Source organism: Mycteria americana, chromosome 1 (assembly GCF_035582795.1).
Source record: "Mycteria americana isolate JAX WOST 10 ecotype Jacksonville Zoo and Gardens chromosome 1, USCA_MyAme_1.0, whole genome shotgun sequence".
Taxonomy (NCBI): Eukaryota; Metazoa; Chordata; class Aves; order Ciconiiformes; family Ciconiidae; genus Mycteria; species Mycteria americana.
This window is the reverse complement of record NC_134365.1, coordinates 61846965-61863731: the sequence shown is the minus strand read 5'-3', so window position 1 is coordinate 61863731 and position 16767 is coordinate 61846965. Positions and strand designations below refer to the sequence as shown.

Genomic DNA, 16767 nt, shown 5'->3' with positions numbered 1-16767 from the left:
TTTTTCTATATGCGATTGTCAGAAATTGGCCATCAAAAAGAGGTGGCTGTGAACCTTTGTGAGATTTTTTTCTGAAGCAAAATGCACGCAGTCGCGCTGCCTGTGTGCTTGGGGGCTGGTGGTGGTGCAGGAGGTGTGTAGCCGTGCATGTGTGCCTGTTAGCCCTGCCTTATTCAACTTGGAACTGATTGTTCAGGTTCAGGCAATTTGTCAGGGAAGTATAGGCAAAGACCCTGAAAATATTGACTTTCTACAAATGTCATGAAAATAAGTGGCCAACCAGAGGAGGCAGATCCTACAAATGCCCACCCTGTTCCTAGGTGTGCTCACTGCTGGTTAGACATCAGTGGGCCCATGCAGGTGTGCCTCCCCAGGGCATAAATCCATAGGAGACTGGACATTGTTGACTCTGTTGCTTATGGAGCTGCTTGTTTTTAATATGTGCTTTTTGGGAAGTCTGTAAGAGAACTGTGATGTCTTTCTTTCTCTTCTCTGAACAGACTGAAAGATCAGGCAGCAGCATTTTGTATCTGGTCCTTTTGTAGTAAAGACAGTTACCAGTCATAAGCAACTGTGATGCTCGTACTGGTGTTTATATGACACCCCTAAATCATGTTTCTGAGCCCGTAAACAGATTTGTCGCAGCAGTAATATCTATCTAGCTAGAGTGTTTGTGGTTGCATCTGGTTGTATCCATTGGGTTTCAGCTCCCTGGTCATTTGAGAGGACTGAGCAAGAGTAAGCCATCAAGCCATTTACTGCTCTGTGCGGAAGAAAGGTTCAGGTTAGCAGAAAATGAGTCAAATTCTTTTGGGGGAGCGATACAAATTTTGAATTAAAAAAGATTGCTTGCAGACTTTGTAAACTCGCACATTTCTCAGTGCTGTTGACATTAATTGGGAAAAGCAAACCTGTAGCTCTTACCAACCCAGTGGGTCTTCAGTTTCACCGTCATGTTTCTATAAGGAGAAATACCGAAAGCAACCAATAAATATTCGCTTGAAATAGCGCACTGGCTGTTACTGATGGCAGATGTGGGGTCGCAGCCTGGTCCTGTGGCTGCCACCGTTTCCCCCGCGGTGAATGAGGGGTGTCCCAAAGCTGCCGCGAAACGCGTGAGGCGAGGGGCATCTTCACTGCCCGGGGAAGCCCCGAGCTTGCTGCCTGCTGCTGGGGATCGTTAGGGGTCCTGCGGGCTGATGCCTTATCTCCGGCTTGACAGCTCCAGCCCGGGGGGACTGGGGGAAAGCCCGGGGAGACGAGGGGAAAGCCCGGGGGGGGACGAGGGGAAAGCCCGGGAAGGTAGGGGGTGGCTTTCCGCGGGGCTGGACGGGGGTTGCAGTGAGGGGCCGGGGCTGGTGCCGGGCGGCGGCGCTCGGGGCCGGCGGTTTCCCGGGCGATGGGTGGGGAGAGGAGGAGGAGGAGGAGGGAGAGGAGGAGGAGGAGGGGTCCCCGCGGCTTTATCTCCCACCCAGCTCCGCCCGCCGCCGGCTGCCTCCCGTCGCCGCTCCGTTCCGCTCCGCACCGCACCGCACCGCTCCGCTCCGCTCCGCTCCGCACGGCCGGGCGCAGCGCCGGGCAGGGCAGCGCCCATGGGCTGCGGCAACTCCAAGGCCAGCGGCGCGGGCGGGCGAGGTAGGGCGGCGGCGGCGGCGGCGGCGGCGGCGCGGGGCCGGGCCGGGGCGGGCCGGGCTGGGCTGGGCTGGGCGAGCGGCGGTGCGAGCATCCCGCGGGCAGCCCCGCCGGGGGGGTGCGGGTCGGGGGGCGGCGGCGGGCACGCACCCACCCCCGGTGGGGCTGCATCCCTCCGGTTTGGGGGATGCCCGTCCGAGCGGCGGGAATCGCTGCCCGCGCTCCTGCAAGAGCATCTGCCCTTCCCGAGGCTGATCTACTTGCCCAGGGGAGAGAGGGTGACGTGGCCCGCCGGGGAGCACCGGAGGCTTTTGGTGCCCGGGTTGTCGTTGGGGTCTCCGCCGCCTAGTAGCTGCCCTAGGCACGGCGAGCCCAGGCCAGGAGCTGGACGTAAGGATCCCGCCGGGAGTGTAAGCTCCATCCTCTTTTCTTCCCTGTAAGGCCACGAATACCACTTCCGAAATCAATTCGTGCCACTTCTTCTCCTCTGCTTGCGGGAGAAGTTGGAGGATATTCCAAGATTGAGGTTTCTTGCATGTTAATGCGTAGCGCTGGCTGGTGCGTCCAGCCCAGCTGGCTCCCTTATTTGTTCACTGTTATTTTCAAAAGAGATAAGATCTGGGGAGATGGTGCTGTTGTGCTCTTCCTCCCCCCAGCCCCCGCAAAAAAAGGAAAGCATACGGAAATTGATAAGTGGACATTCACCTTATAATTATAAATATGAGGATTTTCCATCCTGACTGCACTTGGCAAACATTACCACCTGTTTCAGTACCTGTATTGAGTCTTTCAGATACATTTGTTAGCTTCACAACCTCTTGAAAATACACAGCAAAATAGTGGTTGGAGCAGTTGGAATCACTGAGTCTCCATCTCTCACCACTTTGATTAACTTTACCCGGAGCTTCAGTGGTGCCTCTGGTGGTGCCAGTCCTGATTTGCAGAACTGGGCGTATCTTTTGAGTGTGAACGATGATGCCTTCTCCAAGTTGTACGTATGTGTGGTTTTTGTGTGGTGTGTTGCTGGTTTTCCCACTAAACCCTGCACTTCACACTCATAGGGGAAGGGGAGGCTTTTCTGCCATTATTGCTTACTTGATTTCTGTTGGATGATTATAAATTAGGTTTTAGGTATCGTGTATCTATCAGAGGCCTCTGTCACGCATAAAGAATGCACTGTATCAATTTGCTTGAACTTCCAGCACTCTTGTTAGAGCTGTCCTGTTTGCACACATTAATTCTCTCCCATTAGTTGATTCCTGCATTGCTGTGACTGGAAGTTGTTTCAGTATATGACCAATGTAGCTTCGTACTGCTGGGGTGATGCTTGTTCACATCCCATTTCTGTTTGCTGGGTAAAAGCACCAGAGCAAGTATGAGAGAAGTTCAGAAGCAAATTTTGAGTTGATTATTAGTCCCTTTGTGGTAGCTTCTCAATTAATGTTGATCTGGCCACCCTGTGGAACTTGTACCAGGACACAAATGGGTAAATGTCAAATAGACTAACTCTGACAGCAGCAGTATTTAGTGAATTATGTTGAACTAAAAGTTTGTTTAAATAAATGTGTCCACTGTTGCATTAAACGCAGCTATTTTCAACAGGTTTTGAGTTGTAGATTCATAAATTATTTTTACTGAAGGTACGGCCCCTTCGGTAGTTTAACTTTCCTGTACTGTTATTCATAATACATTCAACTTGCATTTTGTGGCAGCCTTTTGCATACTCTTTAGAAATAGTCTCCAATAGATCTCCAATGGCCAAGTGCAGGTAAAAAACAACAATGCCATGTAAAACACATAGTTAATATAATGGAATTATTACTGGTAGACCCTAATAGACCTTTCCAAAGCAGGTACAGCTCTGAAAGGTCCAGTTCTCTCCTCACTTTCACCACTGTCAGTCAGGAATAACTCTATGCAGTCTATGGTGTTATAATAACCAACAACTGGTAATAACAGTAGGAAGTCACATGTCTACTATTTATTTTTTTCCATTTAGCATTCCTTACAAAGTGTGTCATATAAAAATAAAATTATTTTATGAAGGGGAAGGAGAAGATGTACCATTTTTAATTGGAATACTAGAGCTCTTAAGGAAAGTGTAACTCAATATTTTCTCGAAAGATGTGAATACTGTGTAAATATAAATTAATTTTGTGGCTTGCACAGCATGACTACATCTTTAATGCTAAAGTTATGACTATTCTACAGTCAATAATGTCAAAGCTAGAGGTACATAACATATAATTAACCTGTAACACTCTCTGTCATATTATATGACTAAGGATAATACTGTAGCATTCTTCACAGAATACATTAGACGTGCTATGCTAGTCCCCATTTTCTTACTCTGGTAAAATTTCTGTTGTTGCCTAACTCAATTTTTCCTAAGCACACGTATATGTAATGATAGTTCAGCTAATGACATTATCTTCTGTTGCATGGCTGGAATGACATCAGAGGAGCTATCAGCCCTATCGTCTGCGAGATCTAAACTAATAGACATGATCTAGAATAACATTTCTGTCTGTGGTGCAGTACTCCAGAGCACCAATATAACTCACAGAGTTTAAATTTTCCTTCCAGGGCATCAGACACTGGCAAAAGGCTCCTCAGCTGAGAAATGACGACTTCTGTTATCTGAGTAAACTGATGTATACACATCCTTCTTAAACCACCCAGCTATTTTATGCGCTAACTATGGCTTATATTTATTTTTTAAATTTCCCATTACCCATAGGAAGTTTTATTACCAAATTGCTATTTTCCTGATGCTTTGTTAGCTTGCTTTACATATCCTTCTTTCATGTTATTTCCTTGTGTTTTAGAAGCTCCAAAATAGTTCTTCTTTTTTTGTCTTTTAAAACTATGCCCTTAAACATTAATTTACTTCTTCTTCTGAGTTCAGGCATTTCCATTCATTCTAGTGTTGCTTCACTAACAATTTTTAACTACCTCCTTCTTTGTATATCTATTGTAGTAGCAATGACAGCACCTTAAATTATGGTACTCAGTGGAGCCTGGCAGTCTAGCCTTAATTTAAATACACAGAGAAGCTGTTAGTCTGTGGAGAGCTTCAAATACAGCCAAATTATGATGAAGGAGAACTTTCACACCAAATTTAAACAGATTTATTAACTTCAAGTTTGGTGGAATGCCCAGGAAACCATGCTGCCATTCTATTTAAAATCCAACTAATTTTTAAAATTAATGTTTGATCAGGTTGAGTCTATGTAAAAAGCTGCCACCTGGTGAGTTTAAGAAGTAATCAATTTGAAGTAAATTGATATAATTCTGTCCTTGGTTACACTGAGGTATAAATAGAATCAAGTCATTGATGTTAGGGTTTGGTTCCATATTGCTGTCTTTTGGAGCAAATCAGAAAGGAGCCTACAATAGAAAACTCATTTGTAATCTTAACTGTTGCATGCATGTATGTGTAATTTTGAGGGTTTTATTTGCTTTTTGTAACAATTTGAAGTATTTTCAATAAAATATTGGAGGAAAATGTTCATTAAAAATTAATGGAAAAACGTTTCATAATCTGCTCTAAAGTCAGATACTGGCATTTTTTGTATCCATGTTTTTATTCATGTAAGTGGTTGCCTCTCGTCCTTTTTATGCTTTTCTGAAGTTTTTCTCTTCCATGTTCACTCATGATGCATTTCTCAGCACAGAGGAATATAATCCGTGGCTGCCAATTTCTTTCAACCATCTTTTGCATTTGTCCTGCAACTACTGAAATTCTGCAGGGTCGCCAGTAACAAGCTACTGTTGTTTTGAAAGTGCAAAACCCCCTCTCACTGAACGGAAGGTGCTTTGGGATACGTTTTTGTCCTTCTTCATTTGTGACTGTTTAAATGCTATGGGGTTTTTTGAGGTATCACAGCTCCACTACTCTAGACAGAATGTTTTTCTTCTGTAATCGCTTGGGCTCAGAGCGATGTATGTCTGAATGTGCCTTGTTTATTCTGCAGGCTATACTCCTCCTCCTTCTCCTGCAGCTCTGAAATGCCAAAATGCACCCATGGTCCTACTGTGTAGATGGTGTAAGCAGAGAGGTCATTCAGGACAACTCAGTACTGCCTGTCTTTTGTGGATGCAGCTTCCTGGCTACCTCTCAGCCTGTTGCTGAGGTTAGGCAGGGTTTGGAAAACCAAACCAACGTGAGACTAGGTTTGTAGGGTGAAGTGCTGCCTTTTTTTAGGCCAAGCTGATATAGTGGGAAAAAATGGACAAGCTTTCAAATATGTGAGGCTTTTCTCAAGTCATATTTTTAAAACATCATGGCTACGAGAGCACTATGCCTTCCTGCTGTGAAACAGCTATGCACTGTTTGTGAATCGGTAGTAAACAAGATTCTTTGGCTGAACTTCTGACAGGAGGAACTTGAGTAGCTATAAAATAATGTGTCACTCACTAAACATGGAAGAGTTAGAGAAATATGTCAGTGAAGTAAAAAGGGTGAGGGTGAATGGATTGGACTTTAAAAACAAACACATCTGTACAAACTGAGATGTTATTGGGTTCCTTGTGAAATAAAATCTATGTATAAGGAGTGTTCAGGCTCCCTAATGAAGAAAACCTTATGAGTTTTTACATAGTTATGGGTCACCTAACTGAAGTGATGTTCATTTGCAAGCCCAGAACTCTTCCAGGAAGAAAACTGCTATGTGAACTGAAAATACTTTCAGATCTATATTCAGGTACTTTCGTGGTACTCAAGTGAATTTGGACCAAACTCTTGTTTCACTTTTGCTTGTGAAAATGAGAAATAACACCACTGAAATCAACGAAATCCCATCAATGGAAGTGAGGATAACCTGGTTCTTTGTGCTTATAAAAACAATAGAAAACAAACTATTTGTTTGTTTATTTATTATATGTATTTATTTATTATAAATAGTAAAAATAATATCTTAAATAGTGAATTCGTTTTTGTCATACTTAGTTCTCAATATTTTTGTGTGAAGTGCATTTCAAAATGCTGCAGTGATTTTTCAGCAGTGGTACCCTCTCTAATATTCAAAGGAAACAAGTGCTGCCAGGTGTGAAACCTAGTGGCACATCTCTCTTCTCAAACACAGGTTCACAGCTGTATAGCTCTACACGAAGCCCAAGTTGATGGGTCTGAGAGACATCTCCTGTCCTCAGAGCACAAATGTAAATGTACCATAATGCATTGAAGACCAGTATGGTGTTGAACACGGGCATGGCACTGAAGTGTGCCTGGTGATTGACTGGAACTTGAGTATGTCCACTGGGAAATGTAGTGGTACTGTAGGTGCACAGTTCTCACTCAGCTAAGGTTTCAGTTTGTGTATTAAACACTTTTTACTTTTGGTGTACTTCCTGCAAGGAAGGCATTAGTTTTTCAAATGAGGATCCAAAGCGCTGAGACCTCAGCTCAGACTCAGAAAAGGCTTGGCAAAGGCCTCACAAAGGACCATGAACCTTTTTGGAGAAACTGACTTTGTCTGCAGTGAGCTTAGGTTGAGAAAATGAGAAAGTTGTGTTTCTGGTGCAGAACAGGCACAGCACAGAAATAGTCTCGTCTGGAAAAAAAAAAGAAATCTTGCTAGCTACAGCAATGGAGCTAGGCTTTTAAAAACGTATGTCGTCTGAGGTGTTGCTGATGCCTAGGCTCTGTCTAGATGTGCAGGGTGGTGCCCTGAAGGTACATAGCTGAGCTGACTCTGGATGAACTAGCCTTGGTAGCAGAAAATGTCTCCCTACATCGGCTGAGATGGAGCTTGCATGCAGCGCTGCAATGCCAACCTTCCACCTGGACACAATTAATTTGGAGGTTTATATGTAGTACTATGTAGACATGCCTATAGAGCCAAAAAGTCTCAGAAAGCTGCCTGGTAGAATGAAGTTTTAAAGCGAGGACCTGAGCTTATTGTGCATAGAGGTACTCCCTCCAGCTTAATTAAGAGTTTCTGCTGATACATATAGCTGTACTGAGGTTTTGCTGACTCTGGAAGCAATACAAACAAAAGAAATGTGTACAGTCTTATCCAAGTCTACTCTACGTTGTTGCTGGGAAAAGGAGGGATAGTCAAGTCATAGGAATTTGGAGTGATATTTTGACAAGAGTTAGCTGTAAAGGGAGATGTTTCCTGCCATCCAAGCCATCCATTCAGGTAGACAGTGCTGGAAGGCCTTGCAGGACTGTTTCTTCCTCTCTGCATTTAAAATAAGGATGCAGAAGGCATATTCTTACACATCAGAGTGAGACAAAAGCTATTTGCTATTAAAGGATGTTTTTCAGCAGCAAAAATGAAGTTTTTCAAGAAATGAAGTGCCATGGCTGAAAAAACCCAACCTGCCTCCAAACCCATAAAATCTTTTGGATTGACAACTGTAGTTTCTTCAGAGTGAGCTCAGATAACCTCTTCCAGCTAAGCACTGAGAGGAAGAGGAAAAGGAGAAGTGAAAGGTTTTTTGATGTCTACCCTAGATTGTGTAATTAATAGAAGGGATAATTTGCTGGTTACTCAGCTGAATGATATACCAGCAATAACAACATGGCATTAATAACTTGGGAGGAACAGGAAAGAGTTTGTACTTGAGTGAATGTTCGTCTCCCAGCAAGAAGCATCTGAATCACCAAAAAAAATCAATCACTGAGATCAGGCAGCCAGGTGGTAGCTTTTGTCTTTTTGCTTTTTTGTTAAATAGCAAGATGAATTAAGGGGTGGTTGATCTCTTTAGGTGTCTGGGGCTTTGGATGGATTGTGTCCCAATGTTTATATTAGTTCTGTCTAGTTGTTTTATAAAACTTTATTTATCTGGCAGGAAGAATGGAGCAGAATTTTACACATGTAGTGCCAAGTCTGTAACTGAATCAAATGGCACGTGCACAAAACAAACAGGCATTCAGGAGTAACTCCTTGGTTAGTTGTGGCGACTTTGTAGCAGACAAAACCACCAGCAGACTGAGCAAAGTGAAGCACATAACATTCAGAAAGATGAATTTTATCTTGTGTTGCTCTCATCCTGAGTGACTGTAGCTGGGCACGGGTCCACAGCAGCATCATTTTCACCCACTGAGAATCTGGCCCTGATCTAAGCATAATAGACTAAAAGGATAATATAGATAATCATTAAGGATAAACTAGATAATCATGAGAAACCTGTTCTCTGACAATAGAAAATTCCTGTTGCTATTTCTGCATTGTTTAGGACAGAAAGGCAGAAAAATGCTTACTGTACTATCGGTTGGTTTAGAGGATTATGCCATTACCTTGTAAACATGCACTTTTTTTTTTTTTTTCATTCTAGGTGCCACAGGGACTACTAAAGATGTGTAAGTACTTACTCTACTCTTTCAAATATGTAACCCTGGACTTATCTTCAGTCCTACTAGCCTTATACTAGATTTAGTCATACATGATTCATCTGGCTCCTAACATATAATCAACACCACCAGATGTTTATTGTCTTTAGTGACAGCTTCTATCTCCACAAAACAACTTCACGTCTTGTTTACTTTTCTACAGATTCCTTCCCTTGTTATTTCTCTTAACAGAAATGTCTTTTCTCTGCTTCTGTTGAGAGAGTTGTCTCCCAGAGGTGGTCATGTTACTTCAGACTACTCTTCCCTGTCACGTACCAGTACACCTTTTTCCAAAGGCTGTGTCATTGTATGAAGCAACCACATAAATTTCCATCACGCCCTGTGAGAGATTTAAAGAGTCACTGAGGCAAATTTCCCCTCTTTGCAGGAGACCCAGTAACCCATCCAGACTTCCTTTTCAAAGTACCCACCTTCTCTAGATGTTCTCTCCGTTGAAGATAGTATCTGTTGGCTCCTCTTTGTCTCCCTTACCTTTGACGCTGAGTAGCAGAGGGCAGCCCAACCCATCCTGTTTTTCTCTAAATGCGGAAGGTCTGAACCACTATTGTCCTGTTGCCTCTTGCCAACTTCTGGTTTTCAGAAAAGCAGCAGCAAAAGATCAGCCTTTCTCAGCCCATTTTTCATTTGCTGATGTAGAAATGTGCAGGAACAGCTTTATTTGGCCATAAATTTATTTTCCTATCAAAGGAAACATTAAAGACATCCTCCTGAGGTCTTGCCTTCTTCTATTTCATATAATTGGTATTTGCCACAAGAGTTTGAGACTGAGGGACCTGGGACAGATTTTCATGTTATGCAATAGGAACATACTTCAGTTTTATTTACTTCATTTGGAATAACTACTCTAATTAGACAGAGGAATCCTGGTGCAGAAATGAGGGCTGTCAAGTCAGATAAACAAGTGGAGAGAAGAGCTTAACAACAGGCTTGTCCTTGCTATTACAGAGCACGGCTGAGAACTGACGACACGTCTCACTTGGCAGATAAACACTGTTGTCACAGATACTCTTGAGATCTGTGTTACCCATGTAGTCTGTTTTCTGGGTGTGCAGGGTCAGACAATAAATAAATTACAGAAGGGAAGCTTATGAGGAACCTCTTCTTGATAAAGCCTGCAGCATCCATGCCCTCAGCACTTTTACATATACAAACCCACTGTTTTTAATTTATATTAGGGCCTTTTTTTGTTGTTCAATTTAGATAATTTAAGTGACTGACTTAGAACTGCATCTCTCTCTTTGCTCTTCAGTAGTTTTAAATTTCAAAATTGCAAGCACTGTTAAATTGTGAATTTAGCAGGCACGTTTCTGTGCTTAAAGGTATGGGTATATGCAGAACTGCGTTTATGTGTGTGTAAGCATTTGTAGGGCCAGGGTTTAGGAGTTAAACTGGGAACATCCTGCTTGTTAGTGTTAGATCATCTGTCATGTTTCCAAAAAGTATCGGGATAACTTAGAAAAAACTAACTACTAGTGCAGACTTCAACAAAGGGAAAGGGTCAATCCTGGAACGATTACTCATTCAGATAAGTATAGTAGAGCAAGCCGAACAACCTGTGTGAGTAATAGCATGGTTGAACCTTCTTGTCAGACATTAGAAACACACATCTGTTAATGAGGAACGGCAGTGATGACCCAAAAAGCCCTAAATCAATCATCCTAACATTCAACAGCTGATTTTTACAAAGGAAGTAAAATACCAGAAAAACTATTTTAGTTTCATGGAAATGAACAGATTTATATTAACTAACATCATAGATCCACACAAGCTTTTATTTTACACCTTTTCACTTTTATCAGCTAAAGATTAAAAAAAAATTATCTTTAAAAAACCCCACATTTTTTCTGCTGTTAAATTTCAGTTGTATTGACTCTGTTCCAGAAAAGCATTTAGGTGTGTCCTTACTTACATTGTACTTTTTGATACAGAATACGGTTATTCTAGCTCAAGAGATTTCTCGTTTCTTGACTGCGACTCATTGCCAAGGCACCAGCAGCATCTCCTGGAGCGAGCAGCTGGGTGGAAGGAGGGAGGGCTGGATCCTGCTCTGAGCCCTCCCGGGTGGCCTTGAGGAAGCTGCTTTGCCCTCTGGGCCTTGAGTTTCTCCACCAGTAAGACAGGGATGATGATACGATCTTCCTGCGCAAAGTGCTGTGAGACTGAGGGCCATGTGGCAACAAGAGGGACATATGGTTTGGGAACGTGATCTCTCCCTGTGTGCTCCAGCCCTCAAATCAAGGGTGAATCTGTTGGCCAGCTTCAGCCAATGCTCCTGCCCCACTAGTAAAGAGAAGTACGTCACTGCTAACTGGAAAAGCTTAGATGTGGGAAGGGTAAAGTATATGCTAGAAAATAATGCAATGCCTGTGATATTCAGAATGTGGCTAAGTTCAGAGGAAGATTAGTAACAGTCGGAAGGAAAGGACATAGCATTTCAAGCCTGTTTCAAAATATAGGGAGGAAATCCATCAAATACAAATGACAGGCCCTTGTTCCCAAGAAATGCTGAGAAACTGAGGAGAAGTAGTCTGTCACTCATGCAAAGTTTAGTGAATCATTTCTGGTGGGACTACTGAGCATGGCTAGAAAGAGTCTGTACAGTGCTCAGCACAAACAGAGTCATAAAAGCTGAGGTAAGAAAAATGTGGATGGAATGAATTAATGTGAATGCCTGTCATTTGGTATTTAAAATATGTGAAAAATGGCAGCTTCTTTTACCATCAAATGGACATAGGACTGATGGATGTAAACACTGATAGCTGAACCAAGTATATTTTTCAGACTTAGGAGGGTGACAGGAAGCCTCTTGGGACAGACAAATCCTTACCAAAAGAAACATTTATTCTAGCTGAAAATAGAATGCCATAATGTGGATTTGCTGTTAAATCCACCTGCCAGCTACAGGACTCCACCTACGCTACCTGCTGAAAAACGTGCTGAGTTCCTCTGCAGTAGGTGTCAACAACATCTGAGGGGAGATGCAGCAACACGGCAGCAGATCACTACAAAGCACATGGGACTGCTAAGTTCCTTTTGCCATCTATTCCTGGTGCAGAAAAGCTTATCCTAGCTTCCTCTTCCTGGAGGACTCTGTAAATGGAGATACTTAAAGATATTTTTAATGCTTCCTTCATCCCTGACATAAGAAGAAGCTAAAGACACATTGGAGGTAGAGAGGGAGAGAGAAAGGATGTGCTAGACTCCCATGTTCCCATACCCTCTCTGTGAGTCTGGGAGATGTGGCAATGGGAGCAATGCCAAAACCAAAGGAGCGTCTTTCCATTCTCATTTCCACGCGGTCCAATGTGGCCATTGGAGCCCTGCTCTTCGGAGCCACGCGTGTTCATCCAGCCTGGGCACAGAAGCAGCATCTGCTGCAATGGCTCAGCTGGCACCTGGACATTTGAACATGTGAAATTAGTGGTTGCCTTTCAAAAGGGGCCTTAAGCTACAGTATGTGAAGGCAAGAGTTGCGTGAATGTTCGTAATGCATACACTGGAGCAGCACTCCTTCCCATGCTGCTTAGAAAGGAGTCCCCAGAAAGGGGTGGAAAATTGCTTCTTCCTTAAGTGCCATCACCAGAATTTTGCTCTCTTTTTCCTCTCACCCTTCCACGTTCCTCCTGTCTCTGCTCACCTCCTCTTTCCTAGCAGGTCTACAACAAATTGCACCCAGTTATCACCCAGCCCAAGAGCTGCGGCCTGTACAATCCCAGATTATATTTGCTGTTGCGCGTTTAAGGGAAAAGGCATTGCAAAATTAGACTTTGATTTGTATCTCTTAAGAGGAAAGGAAGAAAGCAAAATGCTTAAAAAACCCTAGTCTGCTTAATCATAGACCTGGATAATTTGTTTTGGTGAGAGAATGACAGTAATGGTCCAGTGATGCCCTGTTACAAAACATTTCTAGAACAGAAGAAAATAGCCCTGTTGCCTAGTAGAGGCACTTTTTTTTTTTTTTAAACTATTGACATTAATTTCCCGTTGGACAATATTGATTATCATTCTTACAACTCCATTTTAGAGGCTTTGAGCTGCACATGAAGTTGCCAGTGCTTTTAAAGGATTCTTTTCTCTGGATAATGGTTAATCTGGATTATAGAAAATGTTTCCAGTTGTATGAGAAAATCAATCCTGTGACACACTCAGTTGGTTCAACAGAAATGATTGTTTGTGATCTTTTGGCACCCAAAGTCCCTTTCTTAAAGTGTTGTCTTTTTTTTTGCTAAAAATACAGGGCTCATTTCCACCCACTGATATACACAGGCTTTCCACTTTCTTCAGCTGGAGTTGGCCCACACTAGGACAGAGCAGCTTCACAGTCCTCAAGGAAAGTTTTCTCTGCATTTTTCTGCCTGCATGTGTGAGGACTGCAAGGTGGCTTAGGCTACGTGGGTTCAGAGGAGATGGGAGATGCCTTCTGAAATGGCACTAGCTCCTCCAGGGAGGAGTGGCAGGAGCTGCAGAGAATGAGGAGTTTATTGCTCTGTCTCTCGAGTGGTAATGTCGTGGTTTAGCCCCAGCCAGCAACTAAGCACAACGCAGCCGCTCGCTCACTCCCCCTCGGTGGGATGGGGGAGAGAATAGGAAGAGCAAAAGTAAGAAAACTCGAGGGTTGAGATAAAAACAGTTTAATAGGGAAAGCAGAAGCCACGCACGCAAGCAAAGCAAAGCAAGGAATTAATTCACTACTTCCCACGGGCAGGCAGGTGTTCAGCCATCTCCAGGAAAGCAGGGCTGCATCACGCGTAACAGTTACTTGGGAAGACAAATGCCATCACTCCGAATGTCCCCCCCTTCCTTCTTCTTCCCCAGCTTTATATACTGAGCATGACATCACGTGGTATGGAATAGCCCTTTGGCCAGTTTGGATCAACTGTCCTGGCTGTGTCCCCTCCCAGCTTCTTCTGCACCTGGCAGAGCACGGGAAGCTGAAAAGTCCTTGACTAGTGCAGCAACAACTAAAACATCTCTGTATTATCAACACTGTTTTCAGCACAAATCCAAAACATAGCCCCATACCAGCCACTATAAAGAAAATTAACTCTATCTCAGCTGAAACTAGGACAGGTAAGATGTAGGCGAAGACAGCAGATGAGGAGGCTCACCCCATTCAGTGCTATGCCTTGTGTGAATATCATTTAGCAAAACTACAGCATACTTAAATTTACCCCAAACCTCTACTATTAAAAGGACCTGTGTACCCTTATTCACTGTGGTGATGCAGAAAGGATAGTTTGTAATGTTCTGCCACTTAGAAAGAAGATAAGCGTAAGATAATTTCCAACTTGTAGCAGTATTTTTAAGGCATTTGCTGCCCTCCCAAGAGAGTGCTGACTGAGGTTTAAGGGACGTTTTCTTGCATTTAAGGCTGCATCTTGCTACGAGCTGTCTGCACTTTGGGCCAAAATGCCATTGACTGCAGGGGTTGGTAATGGCATACAGCCCTGGCGATTAAACAGTAGGCACATCTACCTCTTAGAATAAATAAATTACAATAAGAAATGTCATATGTTATTGTTAAATATCGTAGTTCAGAAATGCCTTTCAAGGCTACAGAATGGATTTAGCCGTAACACTGGGTAAAGGCCAGTTCTCAGTTTTATTGCCTGGGGAGCAGATCAGAAATTCACGGATCAGCTCATGATGGGGAGTACCTTTTTACTGCCCCCATAGTCCAGGCAATTGGTGCTTCAGTGGGAATATTCAGGAGCGAATATCTGGGTGAACAGCCTGTGCATGAGCCTTTCCACAGCAGAGCCCTCCTTGGGTCGTGGTGTCCCCTTTGCTGTTGGCAGCCTTCCCTGGGCACTGCTGGGGCCGTATCTCATGGCTCCCTGAGCAGCTACGGTGCAGGACTCCTTCTCAGGCAGTTGTCACAGTTGCCCCCAGCTGTAGGGAAGGGGTGAAGGATGTCTGTGGATTTAACAGCACTCAAGTTATCTTGCCTCTATTTTTATTGCTAGGTTGGTAGATTGCAGACCAAGCTAAAATGCAGCTGCTGTCGCGATCCATACCCAGCCATGCAAGCAGAGCTCAAAGTGCAAATATTTAATCACAGGTGGGTGAGTGGTTTGTGTGAAGACTGACGCTGGGGCACAGACTGAGACTGCAGCGCAGGCACAATACCCCCAGGGAGTAAGAATAAAATTTTTATCTTTTCTGTACTACATTTGCCTTCACATCGATGCCGATTACCCCCTGCCCTGGGTCAGCTACACCTGACAGTATTTCAGTGGGGGGAGTCAAACCGCAGTGACTCCCTATCTACCTACAGGCTGACCAGTTATTTTACCCTAAAGGTAAAAGAGAAGTAATTGCCCATTTATAAAGGATTAGTAACAGTTATTTTGTTTCCAAACAACTCTGACTTCAGGAAGTGCAGTACCTCATTTTACAGAGGGGCTCTGTAACATCTTTTGGCACAGCTGCTGTGAAAGTTGGTCTTTCTTCATCCTCATTCCCTTGCCAGCATGGACACCCAGTCCCTTCCAGTCCTCTTTTGGTGGAATAGCAGCCCAGACTCGTTCCTGTTACATGCAGAGTCTTCATGTTCCTGTTATGTGTGGAGCAGTGTGGGGACTCACTCAGGAAAAGTGTTAATTTACCTGTTCCAGCTCCCAAACCTACTTTCAGGCATCATTGGCGGAGGTCATGAAAACTAAGCTGTATCTATTCTCAATCCTTTTCTTTCTTCCATACATTAGATTGGAAATTTGTCACTCTTTTTGTGCCTGTGTGAATACTTTATTGAATTGTGGATGACCTGAATTAAACTGGCATCAGTATTAATCCCCTTCTTCCCTTGCTCCTGAATCTACCCAGATGGTGATGGAATGTCTGAAAGAAACAATCTGCTAATGTGCTTTATATCTTTTGATGTTACAGAGCAGAAGAATCCGTATCAGATGATGACAAAAGGAGGTAGGTGGTCTACCACGACTGGCTTTATTTGCAATAGGCTGCAGAGAGTTCTGCCACCAGGTGTACATCCTTCCTTTCCTCCTCCTAACTCCCACCAACACCACCAAAACAGATAAAAAGAAAGAAATAAAAGAGAGGACGAAATTTCACACAGAGTCCAGTATTGATAAATCCCCCCACTCCGTTAGTGAGTTGGAGAGGGGGGAACTTTCTGGCACGAAGAGCACATTATCTCACAGCTGTAGGTGATGTGCTCAATACGGGCCAGTGACCTCTGCCTTCAGCCCAACCCTGCCACAGCAGATGGCATTAGCACCTGTGGGAGATCTCTGCTGGGCTGGAAGTCAAAGGAAATGTGACTCTATCATCAAACAAATCAGAAATCAACTCAGAGCCCCGGGGGCTAGAGGAGGCGTGATTCATTTGGCACCTAACGGGGCAGAGCAGCATAACGGGAGTCTCTGCAAGTAGCTCCAGGCACAGCAGAGGCTCTTAAGGACCCAGCTTTTCACCTCCATGCATCAGTCCCTGCTTTTCATACAGGCCTTGGAGCCAGAAAATACCCTCTGCAAGGCCATGAAGGGAAGAGGGTTGGGCTATGAAAGTACCTAACACCCTCGTGCTCCTTCCTACTAACAGTTTTCCCCAAGTGTGGCCCTAAGCAGGGGGATGCAGGTCCTATTTATTAATGAGGAGAGGTCAAAGTGCGGTTTAATTGGTATGTGTTGTTTGAAGTGAGGTGCTTCAGTGGTCCCAGTGTCGAACATTATTACCAGATTGACTCTGTCCTCAGTTGGATATATTTGGTGTCTAGAAGAAGCTGGGTCTAGAAGAAGACCCAGCTATTG

At 43.8% G+C, this 16767-nt stretch overlaps 1 protein-coding gene across 5 annotated transcripts in view; it reads left to right on the top strand.

Annotated features, from left to right (window-relative positions):
• C1H12orf75 (chromosome 1 C12orf75 homolog) overlaps positions 1 to 16767 on the top strand; it is a 43898-nt gene that overhangs the window by 16023 nt on the left and 11108 nt on the right. For 4 of the 5 annotated variants that reach the window (XM_075502259.1, XM_075502280.1, XM_075502269.1 and 1 more), the window contains 3 exons: positions 4219 to 4276; positions 8920 to 8944; positions 15884 to 15919. In XM_075502259.1, the coding sequence (XP_075358374.1) occupies positions 4219 to 4276; positions 8920 to 8944; positions 15884 to 15919 (119 nt within the window). Of the gene's footprint in view, positions 1 to 1466; positions 1636 to 4218; positions 4277 to 8919; positions 8945 to 15883; positions 15920 to 16767 lie in introns of those variants that run through there. The other variant, XM_075502299.1, reaches the window with a different exon arrangement.